The sequence below is a fragment of the Ammodytes marinus genome (assembly GCF_949987685.1).
Source record: "Ammodytes marinus genome assembly, chromosome: 18".
Classification (NCBI taxonomy): Eukaryota; Metazoa; Chordata; class Actinopteri; order Uranoscopiformes; family Ammodytidae; genus Ammodytes; species Ammodytes marinus.
The window spans coordinates 12,748,925-12,769,431 of record NC_137222.1 but is presented as its reverse complement, the minus strand read 5'-3'; the positions used below and the strand labels follow the sequence as shown (position 1 = coordinate 12,769,431).

At 41.8% G+C, this 20,507-nt stretch overlaps 2 protein-coding genes across 2 annotated transcripts; both read right to left on the bottom strand.

Annotated features, from left to right (window-relative positions):
- Nucleotides 1–1,626: 1,626 nt before the first annotated feature.
- nfkbil1 (nuclear factor of kappa light polypeptide gene enhancer in B-cells inhibitor-like 1) lies at nucleotides 1,627–4,002 on the bottom strand. The gene is made up of 4 exons (XM_080047111.1): nucleotides 3,612–4,002; nucleotides 3,399–3,511; nucleotides 2,581–2,695; nucleotides 1,627–2,471 (listed from the first exon to the last, which is right to left on the bottom strand). Exons 1-4 carry the CDS (start codon nucleotides 3,883–3,885, stop codon nucleotides 1,882–1,884), a joined length of 1,092 nt encoding a protein of 363 aa, XP_079903237.1. The 5' UTR covers nucleotides 3,886–4,002; the 3' UTR covers nucleotides 1,627–1,881.
- Nucleotides 4,003–16,331: 12,329 nt separating this feature from the next.
- LOC307265168 (apelin receptor B-like) lies at nucleotides 16,332–18,214 on the bottom strand. Its single transcript, XM_080046785.1, has one exon. It carries the CDS (start codon nucleotides 18,169–18,171, stop codon nucleotides 17,095–17,097), a length of 1,077 nt encoding a protein of 358 aa, XP_079902911.1. The 5' UTR covers nucleotides 18,172–18,214; the 3' UTR covers nucleotides 16,332–17,094.
- Between the last annotated feature and the right edge of the window lie 2,293 nt (nucleotides 18,215–20,507).

The following is a 20,507-nucleotide window of genomic DNA, read 5'->3' as shown; positions in this document are numbered from 1 at the left end:
ATTAATAATGACGATTTTCAAAGGGGGGGTCGTCTCGCGGCGCTTTGTTTGCCCCTTCAAAATCCGACTATTGGACAAACCCAAAAACAGAGACATAAACCTCCCGAATGCACCTACGGCACCGAGCGATCGCAGGGAAAGGCGTCATCCTGTTAGTGGGCTCTCCACCTTGATCACCTGTCATTAGGCTACAGCGCACACACAAAACAAAAACCTACAAGAAAAGATCAAGAGGGAGACGACGCAACAGTAGCCTGAAGGAGACGTGCAATAAATCATCAACCCGCCATGTCTGGAAGCAGCCTCGCGTGTTAATAAAAAGCCCCGGTTAGAAATAGACTCCGGCCTTTATGCGAATATGCGCTCTACGTCGCCCGGCAATCGACACAGATTGCGTCTCTGGGTTGCCAGATATGGTCGCAACCTCTAAAATAATCGCTGCCTCTTATCTCAGAAAGGGAGAATGAGTAGTCTATGGTCAGTAATGACAGCGAGAAAACTCACTAATGTTTTGGCAGCCTCAAACAAATTATGAGACCAATACACAACAAGAGTAGGCCTAATAATAGGCTTTCCTAGATCCTTGTTTTTTATTTAGGAAGTGGAAGTTTAGGCCTAATGTTTTCTTTTATTGTCAACACACTAACATATCAGACCTAATATACAAATGACCATCCATTCTTATTCACAATGTTATTAGCACATTTTATAAATAGGCCATTATTTTATTAAGCAATGGGTTTTTCAACACGTTTACCTTTTAAAAAAAAAAGCCATCATATACTTGTATACAAGTGTAAACTATTAATCAGTGAATTCCTTTGTCTAGTCGTATAAAATAATGATACTCCTGAACGGCAAGTTTTCTAAAGAATAAATTACGAAAAGGGGGTTAGCTCACAAACCTGGCAACCGCCGCATCTTCTTATTCCGTTCCATCAGTGAAAGCGGGCCGACCATCTGCTCTGCTCTGTGCGTGAAATCCTTTATAAGGACTGTTTTTGGATGACACGTTCATTTTGACCGTTTTAAATAAATATTTCACTTGTGTTAAAAAAAATTAGTACCTTTTGTTTTAGTGGAAGAAGGTCACAGTTTAGTGAGAAAATACCGTTATCAGGCCCATGACTTGATACAAAGGTCAGGGCTAGAGAAACCAGGATGGTTGTTACTTTCTTTTATCGAGGCCTTTTTTAATCAGTCGTTTAAGAGAATGTGATCAATCCATCACCAAAATCATTCTGGGCATCTATGCTGCTGTTCTAATACTGCAAGTTCACAGTCACATTTCAGAATAATGTCTATCACATCAGATTGAGGTCAGCTACAAACAGGCATCAGGTTAACAGAAGCAGAAGCTTTGGTATCAAACGACCTTCATCGCCACTCCAAACCCTGATACACACACCTGAAGCACAGTAGTGGGTGTACTTAGAAAAGCAGAGAAGAAAGCTGCGGTTCGATCCACCTTTGCTGTGCTGTGGGATTACACTGGGCTGAGGTGAGTGTATTCCTCCTGATTCCTGAAACTCTGAGGACATATGGAAAAGTGATGGAGGTAGTAGCTGGCATCAAATGGCTGATAATTGCCCTTTCCCACTCTTTAATCTCAGCTCCAGAAAAGATGAGATGCACTCCTCCTGATACATTTGGGTTAAGAGTGTTGGTGCTGCTGCTCTGATTTGCCTATTCGTATTTGACATGTTCACATGAAGCGATACGGCACTGGTGCTTTCTTTCTGAACTTCACCTGATGAATGTTGTTAATAATGACAGCGTTATTAACTTTTTGGTTCCGTTTTATTTTAGTGAAACTGATTATGTTCTGTTTGTTTACAAAGTTTTTTAAAAGCACACAACATATGGTGATGATTTGATATCTTAAGTCTTCAGGCTATGGGCCAGTCTGTTGAGCTCCTGTGACAGAGCGGTGACAGTATCCAGGATCCTCTGCTTGTCCTTCTCCTCCAGCCGAGCCTCGCACCGCTGAGCGAATTTATCAGGATGCCATAGAGCCTGCTGCTTCCGGAGGATTTTACGAAACGTCGGCACGTCCTTGCGGTCGGCGCCGTGCAGCATTACGTCCACCATCTCCTGCACTGTGCCTTGTGGAGCCGGCCAGGGGATATCGCTGTAGCTCAGCTTCGAGCCGCCGGCCGAGGAGCCAGCGTTAAAAGTAGCAGCACACCCTTCCTCGTACCTGCGCTTCTTACCCAGACGTGTCTCCTCCTCTTTCTGGGCCGCCCGGGCCAGATACTCTTCGTGTTCCTTCTGCAGCCTCTCATTCAGTTCCTTGTTGCTCTTCTCCTCCTGCTCCCTCTCTTCTTTGCTCTTCTTCCTTTTCCAGCCAGAAGACGATGCCGCCAGCCTCTGAGCTTCGGCGTGCTTTCTATCAAAATACTCTTTTCTGATACGATCGGCCCAGTCACCAAAGTCTTCCTCGTCGTCATCAACGGGGAGAAAATCATCGGCTGTGAAAACAAACGAAACAAATGAAGAAAGTATAATTAAACTTCCTAGGAGGAATTTTTCAAATGTTTATGAAAAACAGATTAGTAAGAAGAACGAGTCTAAATTTACCGTCATACACTCCAAAGGTATCAGTGAATTCATCCTCGCATTCACCAAACAGTTTTTCAAGCCACTCCTTTTCAGGGTCTTTTTCGGACGACGGACGGCTCGTATTCTTTGCGGTCTGTGAAAAAACACATGGAAATGATATGGAAATAAGATCCAACCAACAAACTATAGTCAGATAAAGCTGTGTTCCCATCACATCAGACAGTAAACAACAACCACGCCACTTTTTATACGGTTCAGTCAAATCAAAAAAACTTCACAGAGCATTTTCTGGATTTTCAAGATATGTTTTTCCAACTTCAAGACGGACGGTGGTTCTGACAGAAACAGACACTATGGCTGCGTTCCAATACCCATACTTTCTGCTATTTAGTATAGTAGAAAAAAGATTTAGGATGTCCCAATTCTTGTGGTCAGATTTAGTATGCTTAAAAATACCCGTATGTCTACTACATCCGGCGCGATGTTATGCTGAAATAAGTATGTCCCTGGCCTATTGTATGCCTACTGCATGCTAACTAGATTCTTTTTATGGTCAGATGTAGTATGTAGAATAGAAAAAATAGTGTATGCAATTTGGAACGCAGGGAGTGTATAAATATTCACAGTGATTGGCATCTTTTCTCAAGCTGGTTCCTGTGAGAGGATTGTTTACACCACACCACACTAAATTAAAACAAAACAAAGGCTGTCAAGGAAGCATTAAACAAATAAAAGCAAATACTGTGGTTTACTTTGGTTGGACACAAAGCCTACTCAGTTAGATTTCATTGTTCTGATCTTATAACAACAACATTGATTCTTATTCAAACGCCCACCTCTGTGAGTTTCCTCCAGTCGAGCAGGTCTTGAGGTGTGACTCCAGCGCTGTTAGCAGCATCCATAGCTTCTGGACAGCTCTTTCTGAGGGGCACAACCAGGTCAACGTACGCTGCAGGAAACAAAAACAAAATAACAGCCAAGATATAACAAAGGACGGTTCATACGTTCATAAGTAAACACTAGCCTCTTCCTCCACGTACCCCTCATACCTGTTTTCCCGTGTTTCAGAGCCCTGTTGACCGCGGTGTGTAGCGCCGTGTCTCCTTTGCGGTCCCTCCGCAGGACATCGGCTCCGTGTTTGAGCAATATCCGCAGCACGGCGTCCTCTCCCAGGCAGCAGGCGAGCTGTATCGGGCTCCTCTCCCTCTTGCCTTGGGAGAAATTCACATCTAGGTCCTGGTGTTTTCGCAGGTACGACTTTAGCTTCAGCACACTGCCCTCCTCCACGTATCTCCACAACCGCTTCTGTCTGTGAGACAACATGTCGAGTCAAAACAGACCAATGAGACACTGACGAGGTCACTTTTTAGTTGTTTAGTTGGTATGTAGCCTAGCTTAGCTTCGAAAGGCCTTAGCACCATAGATAGTATTTAGCTAAGCACCGACTTCTTCGTCTTCTTTGGGGTATGGCTACTTGGGTCTGAGGACAGCTTGTATCCCTTGCGTTACTGCCACCCCCTGGACATAGTTAACTACTACAGGGTCCTCCTGCCTTCTCCACTTTCGCCGACTACGAGCTGTAGTAGGCCTACTTTGGTCTCTGGCTTTCGACAAAGTAAGTCCAGTTCTTCTGCCCATGGGCGTTGTAGTGGGGGTAAATGGAACTGAAAAAGCCTGAAATGAAAGAAAATATATAGTTATATAGTTAATATATATATATATATTTGTATGTGTGCATGGACGTCGATTTGGCTAAACAAGTGGGGGGGACAAACAGGCATTCTGGAGTGCATTTTCAAAAGTGGGGGGGACAATGAGGAAAATGAGGAAACATCTTTTTTCTCTTTAGTGCAGGTAATGAACGGTTCTGAAAGACGGCATACCCGCTCACTAATGAATAAAATTTATACAAAACACTGATGTCTGACACATTTGATGAAAAAAGCATTTTCAAAAAGCAGCGGACATATGAGCCACTAGCTGCTCCCCGTAGCCCAACCAAACATGACGTAAACAAAAGGAGCTTGGGAAGGTAGTTCCGACTAGGGTTGCTGGACGGGTCCCGGGATTTCGGGATTCCCGCGAAATGAGTCAGTCCGGGAGTACCGGAAATTGGCCACGGGACCCGTCCTCCCGTTTTTTAATTATTTTTAATTCATTAATAGTGGCCTTTAGGCTACTAAGAAAATGTACTCTCGCCATCATGGCCTTTTCATAAGGGAGGCTTTTGACGTGTCTGGTAATAAATTTTCAATGACATGCGAGTGGAGAGAGACGCACTACCGTTCTACAGACGTGGCGACAAGCGGCTGCACTAAACTGTTGTTACGTCTGTAACGCAGCTGACATGCGAGTGGAGAGAGAAGAGTCCGCAGTTCTACAGATGGAGCGACAAGCGGCCGCACAGCTAAACTCACGTCTGTGCTCCTCTCTCTCTCACACACACACACACACGCGCCTGCAGCCTGGCACAGCTGAACAGTGTTTTACTTTTCTCTCCTCAATGAGATGGTGATATTCACCATTCTGCTGTATTCAAGTCAAGATTGTATGATGAACATAAAGCAGCCTGTTTCTTTTGCTGCTTTCTCTTGTAGCGACATGAATCTAATGAGATGAAACAGCTGGAGCATCGCTGTTCGCCCTGATCCTTCCACCAAACACTAAAGTGAAACCTAGACCTAATCCACAAAGTAGACATTTAAACCAAACCAAACTGAATAACTAATCCACTTATTAACTAAACAAATGTTAACAATATGAGTAGATATTTAACAGCAGCGACACAGGGTTGTAAACAAAAGTTGTTTCCATGGTTACCGCACGGCGTTTCCTCGCGGAGCCTCCTATCTCCACCGGTCGAGTGCGCAGACAGAACGTCTCCTCCCGTCTGAAAACGCCTGTAGATGACTTCACTTTTAATGCCCTTAGTTCATTCTAGAGCTAGCATCCATTCTGCCCTGGGCTTATGAGGCTATAACGTGCCCAATAAAGAGAGAGAGAGAGAGAGAGAGAGAGAGAGAGAGAGAGAGAGACCTTGACGCTGTGTTTTAATACGGCTGGACGCACTCCATGTCCGGCTTAAAAAGTGGGGGGGACAAAATGAGTCTTGACGAAAAGTGGGGGGTACATGTACCCCCCATACCCCCCGTAATCGACGTCTATGTATGTGTGTCCACTCTCACCCGTTCAAATCCAACCAATTTTCTCTGAACAGCGTATCTATCTCTGAGCGATGCGGGTGGCTAAAGTGCAGGTTGTTCGAGCAAAAATCGAGCTACCTAAAGAAAAAAGGAAGAAAGTGAGGGAAAACAACAACTGCCGACTAATTTCTTTAAAATGATGGCGAGTAGGCCTACAACGAACACAGAGAGAAGCACAGATGGTTCAAGCTAATATTTGCCTGTTCTTTGGATTGAAGGCAGTGAGTCAGCCATACAATAGCCTATATTTTGGAGAATTTTACTGCATTATGGCATTATTATGAAAATGACCCATCAAAAAAGTGTGATATTTCAAACACTTGGCCCTTATTTAACCTAATTTAAACATTTAAGTTATTGTATGCTACAATATGTTTGTGATGGATGGTTGATATGTGGGCCCCACATAGCAACCATCTAGGTAATTTCAAACTGTAGGCCCAAAACACGAATATAACTAGATACCCAACTGATTATCATTACTTTTTAACTTGGTATTCAGTACTTGGCGACTTCCTGAAAACACATCACAGATTAATGTGAACATGTGTGGACTCAATTATTTGAAAAACAATACAAAAATCTATGTCATGGATCATGAGTAGGCCTACTTATTTAAGGGACCCACAGTCTTGTACTAAAGCTATTGAGCAATAGGCTATGAAAACAAAAAACAAAGCTTGGATTATCATGGATGTCATCTATCTATCTATCTATCTATCTATCTATCTATCTATCTATCTATCTATCTATCTATCTATCTATCTATCTATCTATCTATCTATCTATCTATCTATCTCCATAATGCCCATATAGGCCTACACAGGAACCCAGATTAACTTGACCACTGTGTCTCACAGGGGTCTGTCTTATTTATATTTTCATGGCGGCTTTACAGCTATCATCCCACCACCTTACTTTTAAATGTTAGTGATGGATCTCAGTCCAACTGTTCTAATACCTATTCTTATTTTTTGTATCCAGAGTTTATATGGTCATACCTGGCGACTGTCTCTCTGGTTCAGACACTCTCAACTCTTCCTTGAACTTCTCCCATTAAGCTTTTCCAAAAAGACTGCTTTCCTTTGTTAATATCTATTATTGTTTTTCTCCCTTCATTTAACGCACAACAAATCCCTCTCATCTAACACGTTTTCTATTACATGGCTTATTATCAATCGTTTTCTCTCTCTTTAATACTCATTTTGTTATGCGTATTGAAGTCCCCACACTACACTGGGCCTCATTTATAGGGCGTATGGCTATTATAAATCCATTGCGACTTCCATGGGGACACAGCGCACAGGTTGAACTTATGAATGAAAGTACGACAGTTGAGTTCTGTCACTATCGAAATTGTTACGTGTAATTTCGCATTTCTAAGTGGGCATACGGAAATACTGGAGCTTTCTTAGTGGGTATACGGCGTATACCTGCGTATCAATAGACTACACCACTGTGTGTGTGTGTGTGTGTGTGTTATCAAATGGTTGCAGGCAGGCCACTGGCAGTAGCAAAACCACACAACACAATTCTTGCAGTTCTTTATAAGGAGTCCTCTGTTTAATAAATGTGACAGAGCCCCCATCCTCCTAGATCTCTCTTAGCATCAGCTAATCCGGTCCTCTCTGTTAAAGACTCCGAAGGTATAAACAGCTCGGACACTGACGTTCCAGGGACAGCTTGATATTTCCGGGGTCATCACTAGGTGTCAGTATTGACTATCTTTCTAAATCAGCCATTTTATTCATTCAGGACATTATAGCTCCACCGCCCTGAAATGCAACCCTTCCATCTCTTTATAACTGGGAAACAAAGCCCCACTATTCATCCTATGTAATTTTTTGTTTTTGTTTGCTAATATAGGAATTTGGTGCTATATTGATGTTCTCCTTTTAATTTCCCCTCTGTAGGACGAACAGCCTAAAGGAAATTTTATTTTATCTTCATACTTTCTGGAGTTTGTTGCCATCTTCTACATGGTCAATTGCTTAGGATTCACAAGCTCCCTCCCTGCTCTCTATGGGTTTCTGTGCCTCAGCCTCCTTTTTCAACAGGCCACCTGTCAGGCATACGTCATGTAAGAGGTCTTCTGCGTGCCTCTGTGTGTGTATATATATATATATATTACATGTACAACACAAGAGAGAAAGAGCCAGATGTGTTAAAGGTGACATATTGTGCAAATTTTCAGGTTCAAATTTGTATTTTGGGGTTTGTAAAAGAGACTATTTTCATGGTGTAGTGTACAAAAAAAACTTTATATTTGTCACAGTGCCATTGCTGAATCTCCTCTTTTCAGCCTCTATCTGAGACATTCAGTCTCTTTAAGCCCCGCCTTCCAAAAAGCCCAGTCTGCTGTATTTGGCCCTGAACCCTACTGCCAGTTTGAATATAACTGCTAGGTTGCGTTCCGAATCGCATACTCTTTCTTTTTTCTATTCTACATACTACATCCGACGATAAAAATAATCTAGTTAGGATGCAGTAGGCATACTATTGGGACATACTTTACTCTCTTATTTCATCATAACATTGCGCCTTGATCTTGCCTCTTGCTTTTATATCCGTCGCATCCCCGTTTGTTTTCATATGGAGGCTTCGTCGATGTGACGTCACTTCACGTGCGCAATGGATTGTGGGTCAGAATCGCCCAAATAGGATGCAGTTTTCAACACTAACAATCTTGGCCGCATGAAGTAGGACATCCGGGTACTTCTAACCATCCTAAATCTGGCCACAAGAATCCGGACATCCTAAATCTTTTTTCTACATACTATATAGTAGAAAGGATGCGATTCGGAACGCAACCCTAGTTAGATTCATCTGGGGGTGTGGCTTATCACAGGTGGAGGTAGTGTTAAAATAGGCTCGTTCGACCTCACTTTCAGCTCGTCTGGAAAGTAGACGAGAGTAGCCGAGTGCAGTCGGGGGAGTGACGAAAAAGCCTGACTGAAGCCGGACAGCTCCGAGTCGGAAGTAGCGTCCTTGTTGCGGATGCAGTTCGTTTTCTAGTTTTATTTTGAAGGCCTATTAGAAACATATTCGCAGGAGAGTCACACATGCTATAGTCTGGCTTGACCACTTCAGCCAGCGTCTATTAAGCGCTGGCGTCGGCAAACAACGCTACGCCTCCATTGGCTGCTTCCCGGGGTTAGCCCCGCCGTAGATGATTGTGATTGGTTTAAAGAAATAAAAACAGGCCAGCCCAGTTTCCCCCCGAATAGACGGCTCTAAACGGAGTGCTTCCAGACCATACTACTTGCTGTAGTTTGGTCTGGCTTTGCGAGACTACACATGCTACAACCGATTAGAAGCAGAACACAACACAAAGACGAGTAAGCGAGGGGCATTTTCAAAACAAGAAACGAGATATAATATCCCCATTCCCCACACATCTTTATCTTTCTTGTTACTTTACTAGAAAACCTACTTTTAAGTGATAAAGAATAATTTACAAATCCAAATAAAGGAGGTTTAGTATTTCTCCCTTCACATAACGAATATGATCGGCCTAAATAAAGTTAAAGAAGGTCTAAGAAAAGATCCCTTATTATTATTGTAGAGATGGATATGATGAACTTTATTATGATGTGTAACAAACAAACTAGGCTACCTGATGTAGTTTTGGTCTGGCTTTGCGACACTACATGTAAAATACAATTCCCAGACCATTTAGATCACTGGAAATAAGCCTATGATTTAATCTTAATGGTATAAAAATCACTTCACCAAGATCTTATGTGACTCAAGTTTGTGTTCACTTTTAAATAAATCTATACAGGAGAGTTACACATCCAAATTATTTCTATGTCAAGGGTTCAGATCAGTGGAGGTTTAACTCTGATTAAGTACATTTCTGCTTAAATGCATATTGTGGCGGCCTAATGATTAAACATAAATTAAAATAAAAAAGAATGGATCGTAATTTAATTTTGAGCGGTGATGTCAGACTTTTGCCTAACCAATTGGGGAAACGCATCAAAGGCATGGGGTTTAAACTCCCAATGAGCGCTCAGCTCCGCCTATCAGCAAGACGTTTCCCATCAGACATTTCGCTCCCGCAGCCCGTGGAGAGCAACTGCAGCGACTTGCTCCAGTGTCTGTGTCCGTCTTGATACCGCGGGACTTCAAAGTCTCAAGCAGCCGAGCCGCAGCCAGCCGCGGGTGCAAGTGGGACAAAAAGTCTAACCATAATGCAGTGCGCTCAGCAAGACGAGCGTCATAATTGCGCAGGTCTTAGCAAGACGGCGACAGGTCGAACGAGCCTATTAGGTTGGTAATGAGGGGCGTGGCTTCTCCCCATATGACATAATAAGGGCGGATAAAACAGGCTGGGGGTTTTTGGACACAGATTTTCAGTAAGGTAAAGAGAGAGGGTTGTTTCTTACTGATACTTTTGGAGTCTCTGGTCACTCCGGGAACCCATATTAATGTTGAAAATCTATTCTCAAATCCAAACCAATAACATTCTACTAAGCCCTTTAGTCCATAATGAAGACATAACTAATAGGACTGAGTCAGAATAAACTAGTGTGTGTGTTCATGGTGAGTTTTTTTTAAAGAACAAAAAACCACAGGAAGTGAAGTTCACATTCTATTTTAGTCTCAAACTGCTGCACAAACTCTTATACTTTCAACTATGTACCATCAGTTTTAGAAGGGGTCTATTAAGACTATTTCAAGTGTTTAAAGGAATCCACAGATCTTCTTCTCTTAAACTGGAAGTTGTTTAGTTTTCACTTATTCAGACTTTCCAAAGTCAATTACGACAAACACAAACACAGCAAAGTCTGCCTCATCTTCCCATGTTTCACCTCTTATTTTAAACTTTGCAAATCTAAACTGAATATTGAACAACACACGTTGGTAAAGACCAAAATGTCAGCTCACATTTATTATTTAATTTGATTATTTCTAACTTTTTAATCAACTAGTTCTCTCAAGAGGAACTTTGAAATGTTTGTGAAACAGTCAAATGTTTCCTTTGATGATCATAATTGGCATGTAACTGCAAATGAGACCATCAATGAATTAAAAAGAATGCTATTTTATATATAGTTATTAATAATACCTTTGCCCGGGTCTGAATCCCCACCCACAATGTACGGCAGGCAGAAAGGAAAAAGCCTCTGTTTATGAATTGTACAAAATCAAAGTTTACTTTGCTTCACCATTGTCAAATTACCATTATTAATCTGACATAGTCACATATAAATACATTACCTCATGGCCATGCATCCTGCCATTTCTCTTTAACTTGCTTCCTAAACAAATGCACACACCTCAAAATAAGGTTTTGCAATAACTTTTGGTGAAGCTCCTAAAACTTTTCTGTCCAAACAGACAGGTTAGTGGATCATGAGGGGAAATTCACTGATTTTGACAAAGTGATTTTGTATACAAGAATTATCAAGAATTGCTGACTCCACCTTTAAGACTTGAAATGTGGCCCCTTTCAAGTGTTACTGATGGCTGAAGAAGTAATATTTATTATTGTGTGAAACCAATATATTTATTTATTTATCTTAAGACACCTCAGGAGAAGATCTTTAAGACAATGTCAGTCTTTTGAGCAACACATCAAGTCAGTTTGAGTCAATGATAACATGCAAACACAGAGAAAGACAATTTGTATGTGGGTGAAGGTTGTTGTTACAGAGATCTTCAAGATGTGACTTCAACAACACAGGACAGTTGACAACATGTTTGCATCACAAGTCTTAAAGAAGCTGCTTGGATATAAAATATCACTGCAGTCTAATATGCTATAAAGTCAAAGCCACATTCCCACATAATCTCAAAAGTCAACCACTCTGCTCTTCTTGGCTGTTGTTCTTGCATAATCTCTTCCTTGCACGTGTGCTTGTCTGTGCACCCATCTCTACCTGCGAAGCTTAAAATCGGCACAGCTGAGTCTCTGAACTGGCACGGCCCGCTGCAAATGACAGGGCATCCATTTAAGGCCAGGGAGAGGGAAGGGTGCACAATAGAGAGGATAGAGGAGGGAATGAAGGGGACACTTTGTGCTCTGTGAAGGGGATGATCTTCTCTGAGAGCCGCATAACCCGAGATCCGGAGTCACCAAAAAAAAGCTTGGGCACTTCCACTCTTCTTTGCGGTCGGAAACGACGTGTCCCCACTAACGATGGCCGCCTTGTGTGAATGCCTTTGAAATGTCTGACATGTCAGGAGAGACAGAGTGAGGGGGGAGAAAGAGACATCTGATCCATCACCTCAGGTGTTATGTCACATTTTTGGCACTGTTGATGTTAAGCTTTATATCCATTTTCTTCTGTGGCTTCTCTTTGTCACAAATACTGCTTTCACATAGACATGTTCTGGCTCTGGTTCTGTTCCTGAGTCTCAGAACCTTGGTGCTTTCTGGCGAAACCAGCCCGAATTCACACCACAGTCCTACGTCATGCTCTTGTTCTTTCTCATCCTGCTCTCTAACTTCTCCTGGAAGTTGGTTGATGCCCAAATAGCCACCAAATCAACACTGACCAAACATACAGTATACTTTCCTCGTCCAGACCACTGCAAGTTTTTATTTTCTGTTGCCTTGGACATTGTTGCTGCCTTTCTCCTTCTCCTTCTTCACAGCTTAGACATGCCCACTGATGACTTTACAGTTCACAATAATATCCAACTACTGTATAGTTTGGCTCCGGCTGAGAACCAATCGTTCAGACTCCAAACTAATTTATTTTCAGTCTGAACAAGCCGAATGGAGATAACTTGTCACATAAATTGGGTGTTTCACATATCCAATGTAGAAGAGAGTCTGAAGCAAGCACCCGATATCCTCCAAGACCTCAGGTAGAGCATGCATCTCTCTTTGCTTTACAGGAGGCCCTTAAAGAAAGATGCCTCTGAAAGACAGGATATCCCCGTTCAGGAACCCCTACCTTGCCCAGTCATTGCCTTTTCCTGCTTGGCCCTACCGACTCCTATCCTGCCTGTGAGGTCCATCATCCTCCGGGAACGGTGCAGGGAGGGGTCCTGCAGGAGCGGGCGGCAGGAAGCTAAGGGGTCCTCTAAGACGCTCCAGGGGTCAGCATCTCATCCGAACACTGTATGGTCAAAGCAGGGTTAAGGTCCGGTCTGCTGGCTGGGCTTCAGCAGCCTCCATTGTTACCATAGGGGAGAAATGTGTGCACACTTCCTCTGTCTATTTTCTGCATGGCTGGTTTATTGGGTAATGATTTATGATGGCTTCTAAAACGCAGTAGGCTTGGCTGCAAGCCTAATTAAAAACAATACAATGGGGTGGCCTATTTGCCAACCATTGATATGACAATGAAGTTAAGGCGGGCACAGGGCCTATGGAAACTCGGCCTTCTAACCTCTACATTTAGTTTCTATTGATATAGATCTCTTGGGTAATACACATTATCCAGTTTAAGGAAGGTTTTGACAGTGGCGGTTCTTTACCAGTTTTCCTTTTCCTTTGGAGAAATGTTTTGTTTGGACACTTTGTGCTTGATAAATCTGATTTATTATATTGGCCAAATTCCATATTCACAAATGTACATTTACAGGAAAGAAACCTTGTTTTGTTGCCTTTAGTTCAAAATCTACAAAACAAAAAACTATTAAAAACATAACTGCTTGTGCTATGTTGAATGTTTTTAAATAAGTCATTCTTTGTTATTTTTTGTTTGTTTAAATGTATAATTTTATAAGAATTATAGTGTAGTTATTTGTGTACATAATTCCTAGTCAAAGTAAGAATAAGCAATAACATGGTGAAAAAATACTACTAAGTAAAAGTCATACGTTCAAAACATTCCTTAAACTAACAGTATCATCAGCTAAATGTAATTGAAGTATCAAACTTAAAGTACAAATTCTGCAGTTAAATGGTCTTTGTAGTACTATTATATACTGTATATGTTTTTTAAATGTATTTATTATCTGCATTAATGTGTAATTTGGATTTTATTGCTTTTGATATTCAAATTTAAAGGTTCCCTTAGCGGAATGGTCAGTTTAGCTAACTTCCTGTCAGTGCCTGCAGTTGGCAGTCCCCTCCCTCATCCCCACATCACCACATTAATGCACTGCGGTCTTCAAGCAGCGAGTCATCTAGCATCATCTCAGATCCATAAGTGTGATAAAACATGATAAAAACCATCAAAACAGACATTGGGAAGGATTTTTACCTGCTCCGCCATTGTAGGCGCATACACATTCACCCATCTGTCGCTGTGCACGTGCACCGGCAGTGAGATGGGTGCCGGTTTGTAGAGTTCTCTCTTCTGATTGGTTATTAGTAGGGGGATCCCCGAAAAGTTTATTTGCCGATTACATGCAGAGCAAGTGACTGAGAGATCGGCTCTATGAAACCCACACAATATATAAGTGATCACTGTATGAATAAAGAGCGATTTAACACTTATATTAACATAAATTAATCGCTTACTTCACCTTTAAATATAAACATTTTAACTTCTTTTGGGTAGTTTAATCTACAGCAATGCATCATATTCTATAAAATCATCATGTGCTGGTAGCGTCGCTGTCCTTTTAGAGCTTATCTTTTAAAAGTCCACTTTTATGAGCTCAGAAACACGGTCCATGTCCAGCTTTGTAACGATGCATGTTGGAGTACACGAATGCATTAAGAAAAAACACTTTATCCTTCAGTTTATTAAGAACAATTCAAATTCAAAATCACTTTATTTGGGGTTATGTGGTTTTCACTGGACAAAAAAACTCACTGTTATCTGCCATGTAGGAAGTGATTATTTTCACTCACATGTTGGAATGAAAATCTACTATTCTGAAATAAAATATAAGAAACAGGTGCCGGTGTTACAGTCTGTTAGATACTGTTATTGTTCAAATTAATGGTTAGAGTTTGTTATCTGTTGTTATTTCATGGAACAGACAGAAGTGCTGTGGCCTCCTCAGAGGTGAAGAAATGACACTTCAGATAAACGACCAATAAAAGAAAAATTGTCAGAAGGAAAGGTGAAATGATCATTTAGTTTATTGAATATTTAAATTTTTTTAAAGCTGGTTGCTCTGTCATTTTTTCCTAGAGAGGGAGAAAGAAGACTGTTTCTACCCTCAGGATTCCCTGCGGCAAGACTGATTCCCACACAGACACACTTAATTTTCACACTCTGCCATTACAGAGGTATGAAAACATTTGTGTAATTGTTTCTGAACAGCCACCACAGACATAATGCAGAGCCTATAGAGGATCAAAGGGGCATGAATGCCCTTTCTCTCTCACAGCACTTCGTGTCTGGCAAATATTCGTAACATGATCACATTAGCGTTGTAAAATCCATAGAAATAATCTAACCGGATAGTCTTTCACATTGGGGTTTTTGACTTTGAGGCCGACAGGTGTCTTCACAAGACGTCTTATTAAAAAAAAAGTTGCCGTATGGAATCTTAAAATGTACTGTATGCTGTTCCACCAATAAAACGTGTTGTTAGATTCTCCAGTGCTCAGATTGTGCTGCATTGCTTATTTCATTTTCATTAAAAAATTATTTTCCAGATTTCTAGAATGCAACTGGTTGGCAGGAAATCTACTAACTACATACTGTAATTTATAAATTCTTAGGTGAGTTCAACAAATAATCGGTTTGCAAGTCTGTGTTTGTGATAAGATTAGGCAGACCTGAGACAGTGATGAAGGAGATGGAGGGAATGTCGCTGCAGCTGTTTTGGGATTTCTTTCTCTGCACATGACAAGGAAGTATTCGGTTTTCACAGTTTTTTTTTAATGCAAGACACGGATTAGCTTCTCCTCCCATGGGGGAGTTCAGCGTTTGTCACATTTACCCAGATGGCACGCTGTTGTGAACTGTAACTGTATGTGATTTGGACTAAGCCATTCTCCATCGCACGTATTACACATGGACACTCAAAGTACAAAGCAGTAACCCAGGATTAGACCAATCCTTCTGTCTCCCTGCTGTTGCTGATTACATCCTGTAAAAAGCTCATTACAATTGCATTTAAAGGTCAACAACCTGTTGTGGTGATTATTAGCTAAAAACAATGCATTCAACTATGATGTGATCAATTATGATTCGGTTACATTTTAGGATCTATAGGAACAGAAAATAATCCTGACCTTGTGGTAATTAAGCTCAAGACTTTTAACATCTCTGGGACAAAGCCAAATGTCCTGTGGTTGATCCAATTTAGAAACTTTTTTGAACTCACATCATGATTGCTTTGTGAGCAAATTGCAAGTAGTAGAAGAAACAAACATGCCTGAGGAGGGAAACAGAAGTCAAATGTGCATTTCCTGCAGACATATGCTTTGATTTGGGCCCTGTGAAACACAATGGGAGGGAGACTGCCTCCCCTCAGCAGCACACCAACAGGAAGGAACACATTCTCTGGATGGGAGAAAATACATTCCAGCAAGACTTAGTTATCATGAGTAACATAGTGAAACCAGAGAGAGAATATTTAAGTTTTTTCAAAAATTTTATTACAAATCATAAAACATGAGTTCAAAATAATGTGTATCCATATAATGCTTTCATGTATTTGACAGGAACAAATTCATTGTCATTGAGAAGCTTCACAAACACGCACACACTCATTCTTTCACAGGCACACACACACAGATACACACAAAAACACACGAGCAGACCATCAACGCGGCGGTCACCTTTTAATTGGGCCCACCACCAGCCTGACAAACATTTGTCAGCTGCCATCTGTCTGTCTGTCTGGTATCCCTTGCCCCCTAAACTATCTCCGTCTCCCCTTACAACACTCTTATCAGGCCCTGACACCTCCTGTTGACTGGGGACACCCTTCCAACCCACACATCGTAACACAGCTGGCTGTGATGCAGACGCTACAGACTGAGCCAAAAATGCAGGGGTAGTCTGGTAGAAATCACACCTCAAGTGCTTACAAAAAGGAATAAGAACAGCAGGGGCAAAATGCACCACTAATACACTTCTTGAAGACACGTATTCAGAAGTTCAAAGCTCAGTATTTTGGAAACAGTCCACAAGAGAACCAAGAGAAACACACATTCTTTTTAAAGTACATTCCACTGTTTTCTGATCTGGTTCATGCTTGGTCTCTTGTATTAAGTAGTTCAGTTTTGCTGCTCAGCTACTGAATGTGAGGCTGGAGTTTGAGTGTGGTCAAAACCCCGAAACCACAAACTTGACTGTCGTCTTCAGGCAAGTGCCTACATTTGTCAGAGAGGAGCAAAGGTGACACCCTGAAACTGACTGCAGACGATCCATTGAGCAAGCCCCCAGCACTGCAAAGTTTTGATTTACCTGCATTGTCCTGCATTGTTCACCTCACCCCTCCTCATCTGTTCTTGTCACACCTTGGTGGCCAGAGACTGAGCCTCTGTCTTCTGAGAGGACAGGGAGCTGTTGGGGCTTGCGTGCAAGAACTTCTTGAGGTTGAGTAGGCACAGACACTGGGACCTGAAGCGCAGGTCGAAGAAGGCATAGAGGAAGGGGTTGAGGCAGCTGTTGACGTAGGCCAGGCAGGTGGCGTAGGGGTGAGCAAGCAGGAGGAAGCGCAGGAAGGTACAGGTGGCTGGAAACAGGTCCAGGTAGGACAGGGCGTCCGCGCTTTTCACTATGTGGAAGGGCATCCAGCAGGCGGCAAACACCACCACTAGCGTTGTGATGATCTTCAGCAGCCTCCTCTTACGCTGGTCCTCTTTGCGCAGGGTGTTGAAGTGGCGGGTGACTGTGCTGCCGATGAAGCCGTAGCAAACCATCATTGCCAAGAAAGGCAGGAGAAAGCCCAGGAGTGACGAGGAGATGCTAAGACCGGCGATCCACAGGTTCTCTTGCTCTTTGTTGGTCACCACTAGGCTGAAGTCCATGCCGCAGGAGGTGCGATTGCTGATTGGATCGAATTTGAGGTTACGGAAGATCAGGGTCGGTGCAGCCAGGATACCAGACAGCAGCCAGATGCCCATCAGACAGGCTTGTGTGTGGCCACGGCTGCGCAGCTGGGTGCTGGACAGGGAGTGTACGATGGCCAGGTAGCGGTCGAAACTCATGCAGGTGAGGCAGAAGACGCTGGCGTACATGTTGAGAAGGACCACGTAGCTGCTGATCTTACACAGGGCAACTCCGAAGAACCAGTGGTAACCCTTGGCTGTGTAGACGGCCCACAGAGGCAGAGTGACCACAAAGGTGAGGTCGGCCAGGGCCAGGTTGCCGATGTAGACGTCAGCGGCTCTCCGCTTACCCTGGGCATTGAAGACGGTGAAGATGACCACCCCGTTTCCAGAGAGGCCCAGAATGAAAATAAGCATGTACAGCACCGGGATGACGGAGTACGATGGAGTCCACTCAGAATAGTCACACATGGAGGCGTTGTCCGTCTCCCCGTAGTCGTAGTACTCGTAAGGACCCTCAGTTGGCTCCATCTCCATTGTCGCTCTTCTTGTCGTATCCTTTTTTTGAAGGAGAAGAAAAACTCTTGTGTTTGGTGGGAATAGATCCGCAGTAGTTGTCAGCGCTGTGAAGTCTGTTGCTGTTTGTGAAATCGGCCCACCCTTATATACCCCAACCAGACTTGTACCCTCCCAGGACGCCCCCTCCTCCCCTCCCACTGCCCTCCTCCTCTCTGCTCTGAAGAACATGCTCTTTCACTGTGTACACACACCCACCTTTCTCTCCATTCATTTGATTTGAACATAATGTAGAGTGGAACTGTTGAATGCTAGTTATATGGGCTTAATTCTTGTACTTTATTTGTCAGGATATCCCTCCTGTTTTGCAATTTTCATGCATAAAATGGACAACAGGAATTTATAGAGATTTTATCCAGGGGCAAAATGAAACTCTGTCCAGACTATAAATGATTACGTTTTTTTCTAACTTGCCACATATATAATTGCAACATTTTATTGATATTGGGAAACTAAAGACATTCAACATGTTTGGATAGTAGCCAGTGAGGCAAGTCTGGGCATGACAAATTTCATGAAGTGCTCAATTACATTTTCTGCACTGGAGTACTCGCCTAAGATCCCAATTTACATTTACATTGCTTTGTCTTTTTTCATGTCTGTACATGCTTACAACTATAGAACCAAAAACTTAAGACAAAATATAGATGTGTTTAGCCTAATTTAATTTTAGACTGGAAAACAAAACTTTGACCTCAGACCTTTTATTGAAAATAAACAATAATACCAAGCATTACCACAAAGAATAAATGCTTCAGCACTGTTTAATAGCCTTTAGTGTAAGTAGTACATTTTATTTAATTTCTTTCAACCTTCTAAGAAAAACTGAACATATTTCATATTAATAAAACTAAGGTGAGACATTTTGTATCAAACTATTTATTTTCCTAATAACGTGTTAATTAAAATAAAAAATAAATGTTGTTGTCATCATACATTTAGGTATCATGCCCAATTACCAAATAAAAAGATACACGATTCACAATAAAAATTTGTAGCACATGATGTAAGAAAAATGTTAATAAATACTACAAAGTAAAATATCTGATAATTATTTATATAGAAGTCCTGGCATTGGCTTTATTACTGAAACCTAAAAATCTAATTTAAAATTAGTGCATTTTGTAAGGGCAAGCAAAACTGAAGGAAAATAAAATACTAATAATATGTTTTGGACTCATTTGCGATTCCCACAGGAGAACAATAATTGCATGGTGTAAAAGAGAAAAAAACTAAATGAAAACATTGCAATCCCGTCAAAAGGGTTTAAATGTCAATCATAATGTACAAGAAACCTATAATATGTTCTTGTCATTGAATGGTGCAACAATACAAAACACAGTCGTGGGCTTAAATATTTAATATGTAACAGAAAGTACTGAGATCTTTCACTTACGAAAAAGTAGCAATACCATATTGTAGATATACTCTGTAACAAGTAAAATTCCTACATTTGAAATTTTAGGTACGTAAGTAAACGAAAAAATAAGTAAAAGGTACTACAAAAGCATTTGCATCTGAATATACTTAAAGTATCATACGTGAACGAACGGCACATTACCGAAAAATGTATACTCTAATATTGGATTATGATTAGTAATGGATTTATATAATCATCACTTTAATGTTGCAGCAGGTAAATGTGCGCCTAATTAACTTACTCTCTATTTTGAAATATGTATGGGAAGCGTGTTACCCCCCACCCCTGTGTCATGTATGTCACCCTTATCAGGCTTCAACACCTCCTACTGACTGGGAACACCCCTCCCTCACACAAACATATCACAGCTGGCTGTGAGGCAGACATTACAGAATGAGCTGGAAAGTGGGTAGTCTGGTCAAAATCACACCTCAAGTGCTTACAAATGAAAACAAGAACAACAGGGGCAAAATGGACAAGGGATACACTCAGGCCCTGTTCTCACGGTGAAAACGTGACAGTTTTCCCGTTTTTTTTTTTTCTTTAAACCCCGTTCAGACACAATTTATCTGACATCTTCACCCGTACACATGTTTTCAGAGGAAACGGGACGAAATCGATGTAGTAAGCATGCCAGGCCAGCAGTTGGCAGTACAAGGTAGTAGTAAATAGCATATCCGGTGTCGGCTGTAAGAATTGAATACAAAGGCGCGCCTGCGCAAGAACGATTCTTTTTCTCAGCTCTGTTCACAGCATTGGTGCAGCAATTCCATATTTTGTTGTAGGAGCGATTGTCGTTGTAGGCACGATAACAAACTCATCAGCAACAGCACAGCGAATACAGCTCGGTGATCCGCCATTGTTGTTGTTTTCCAAC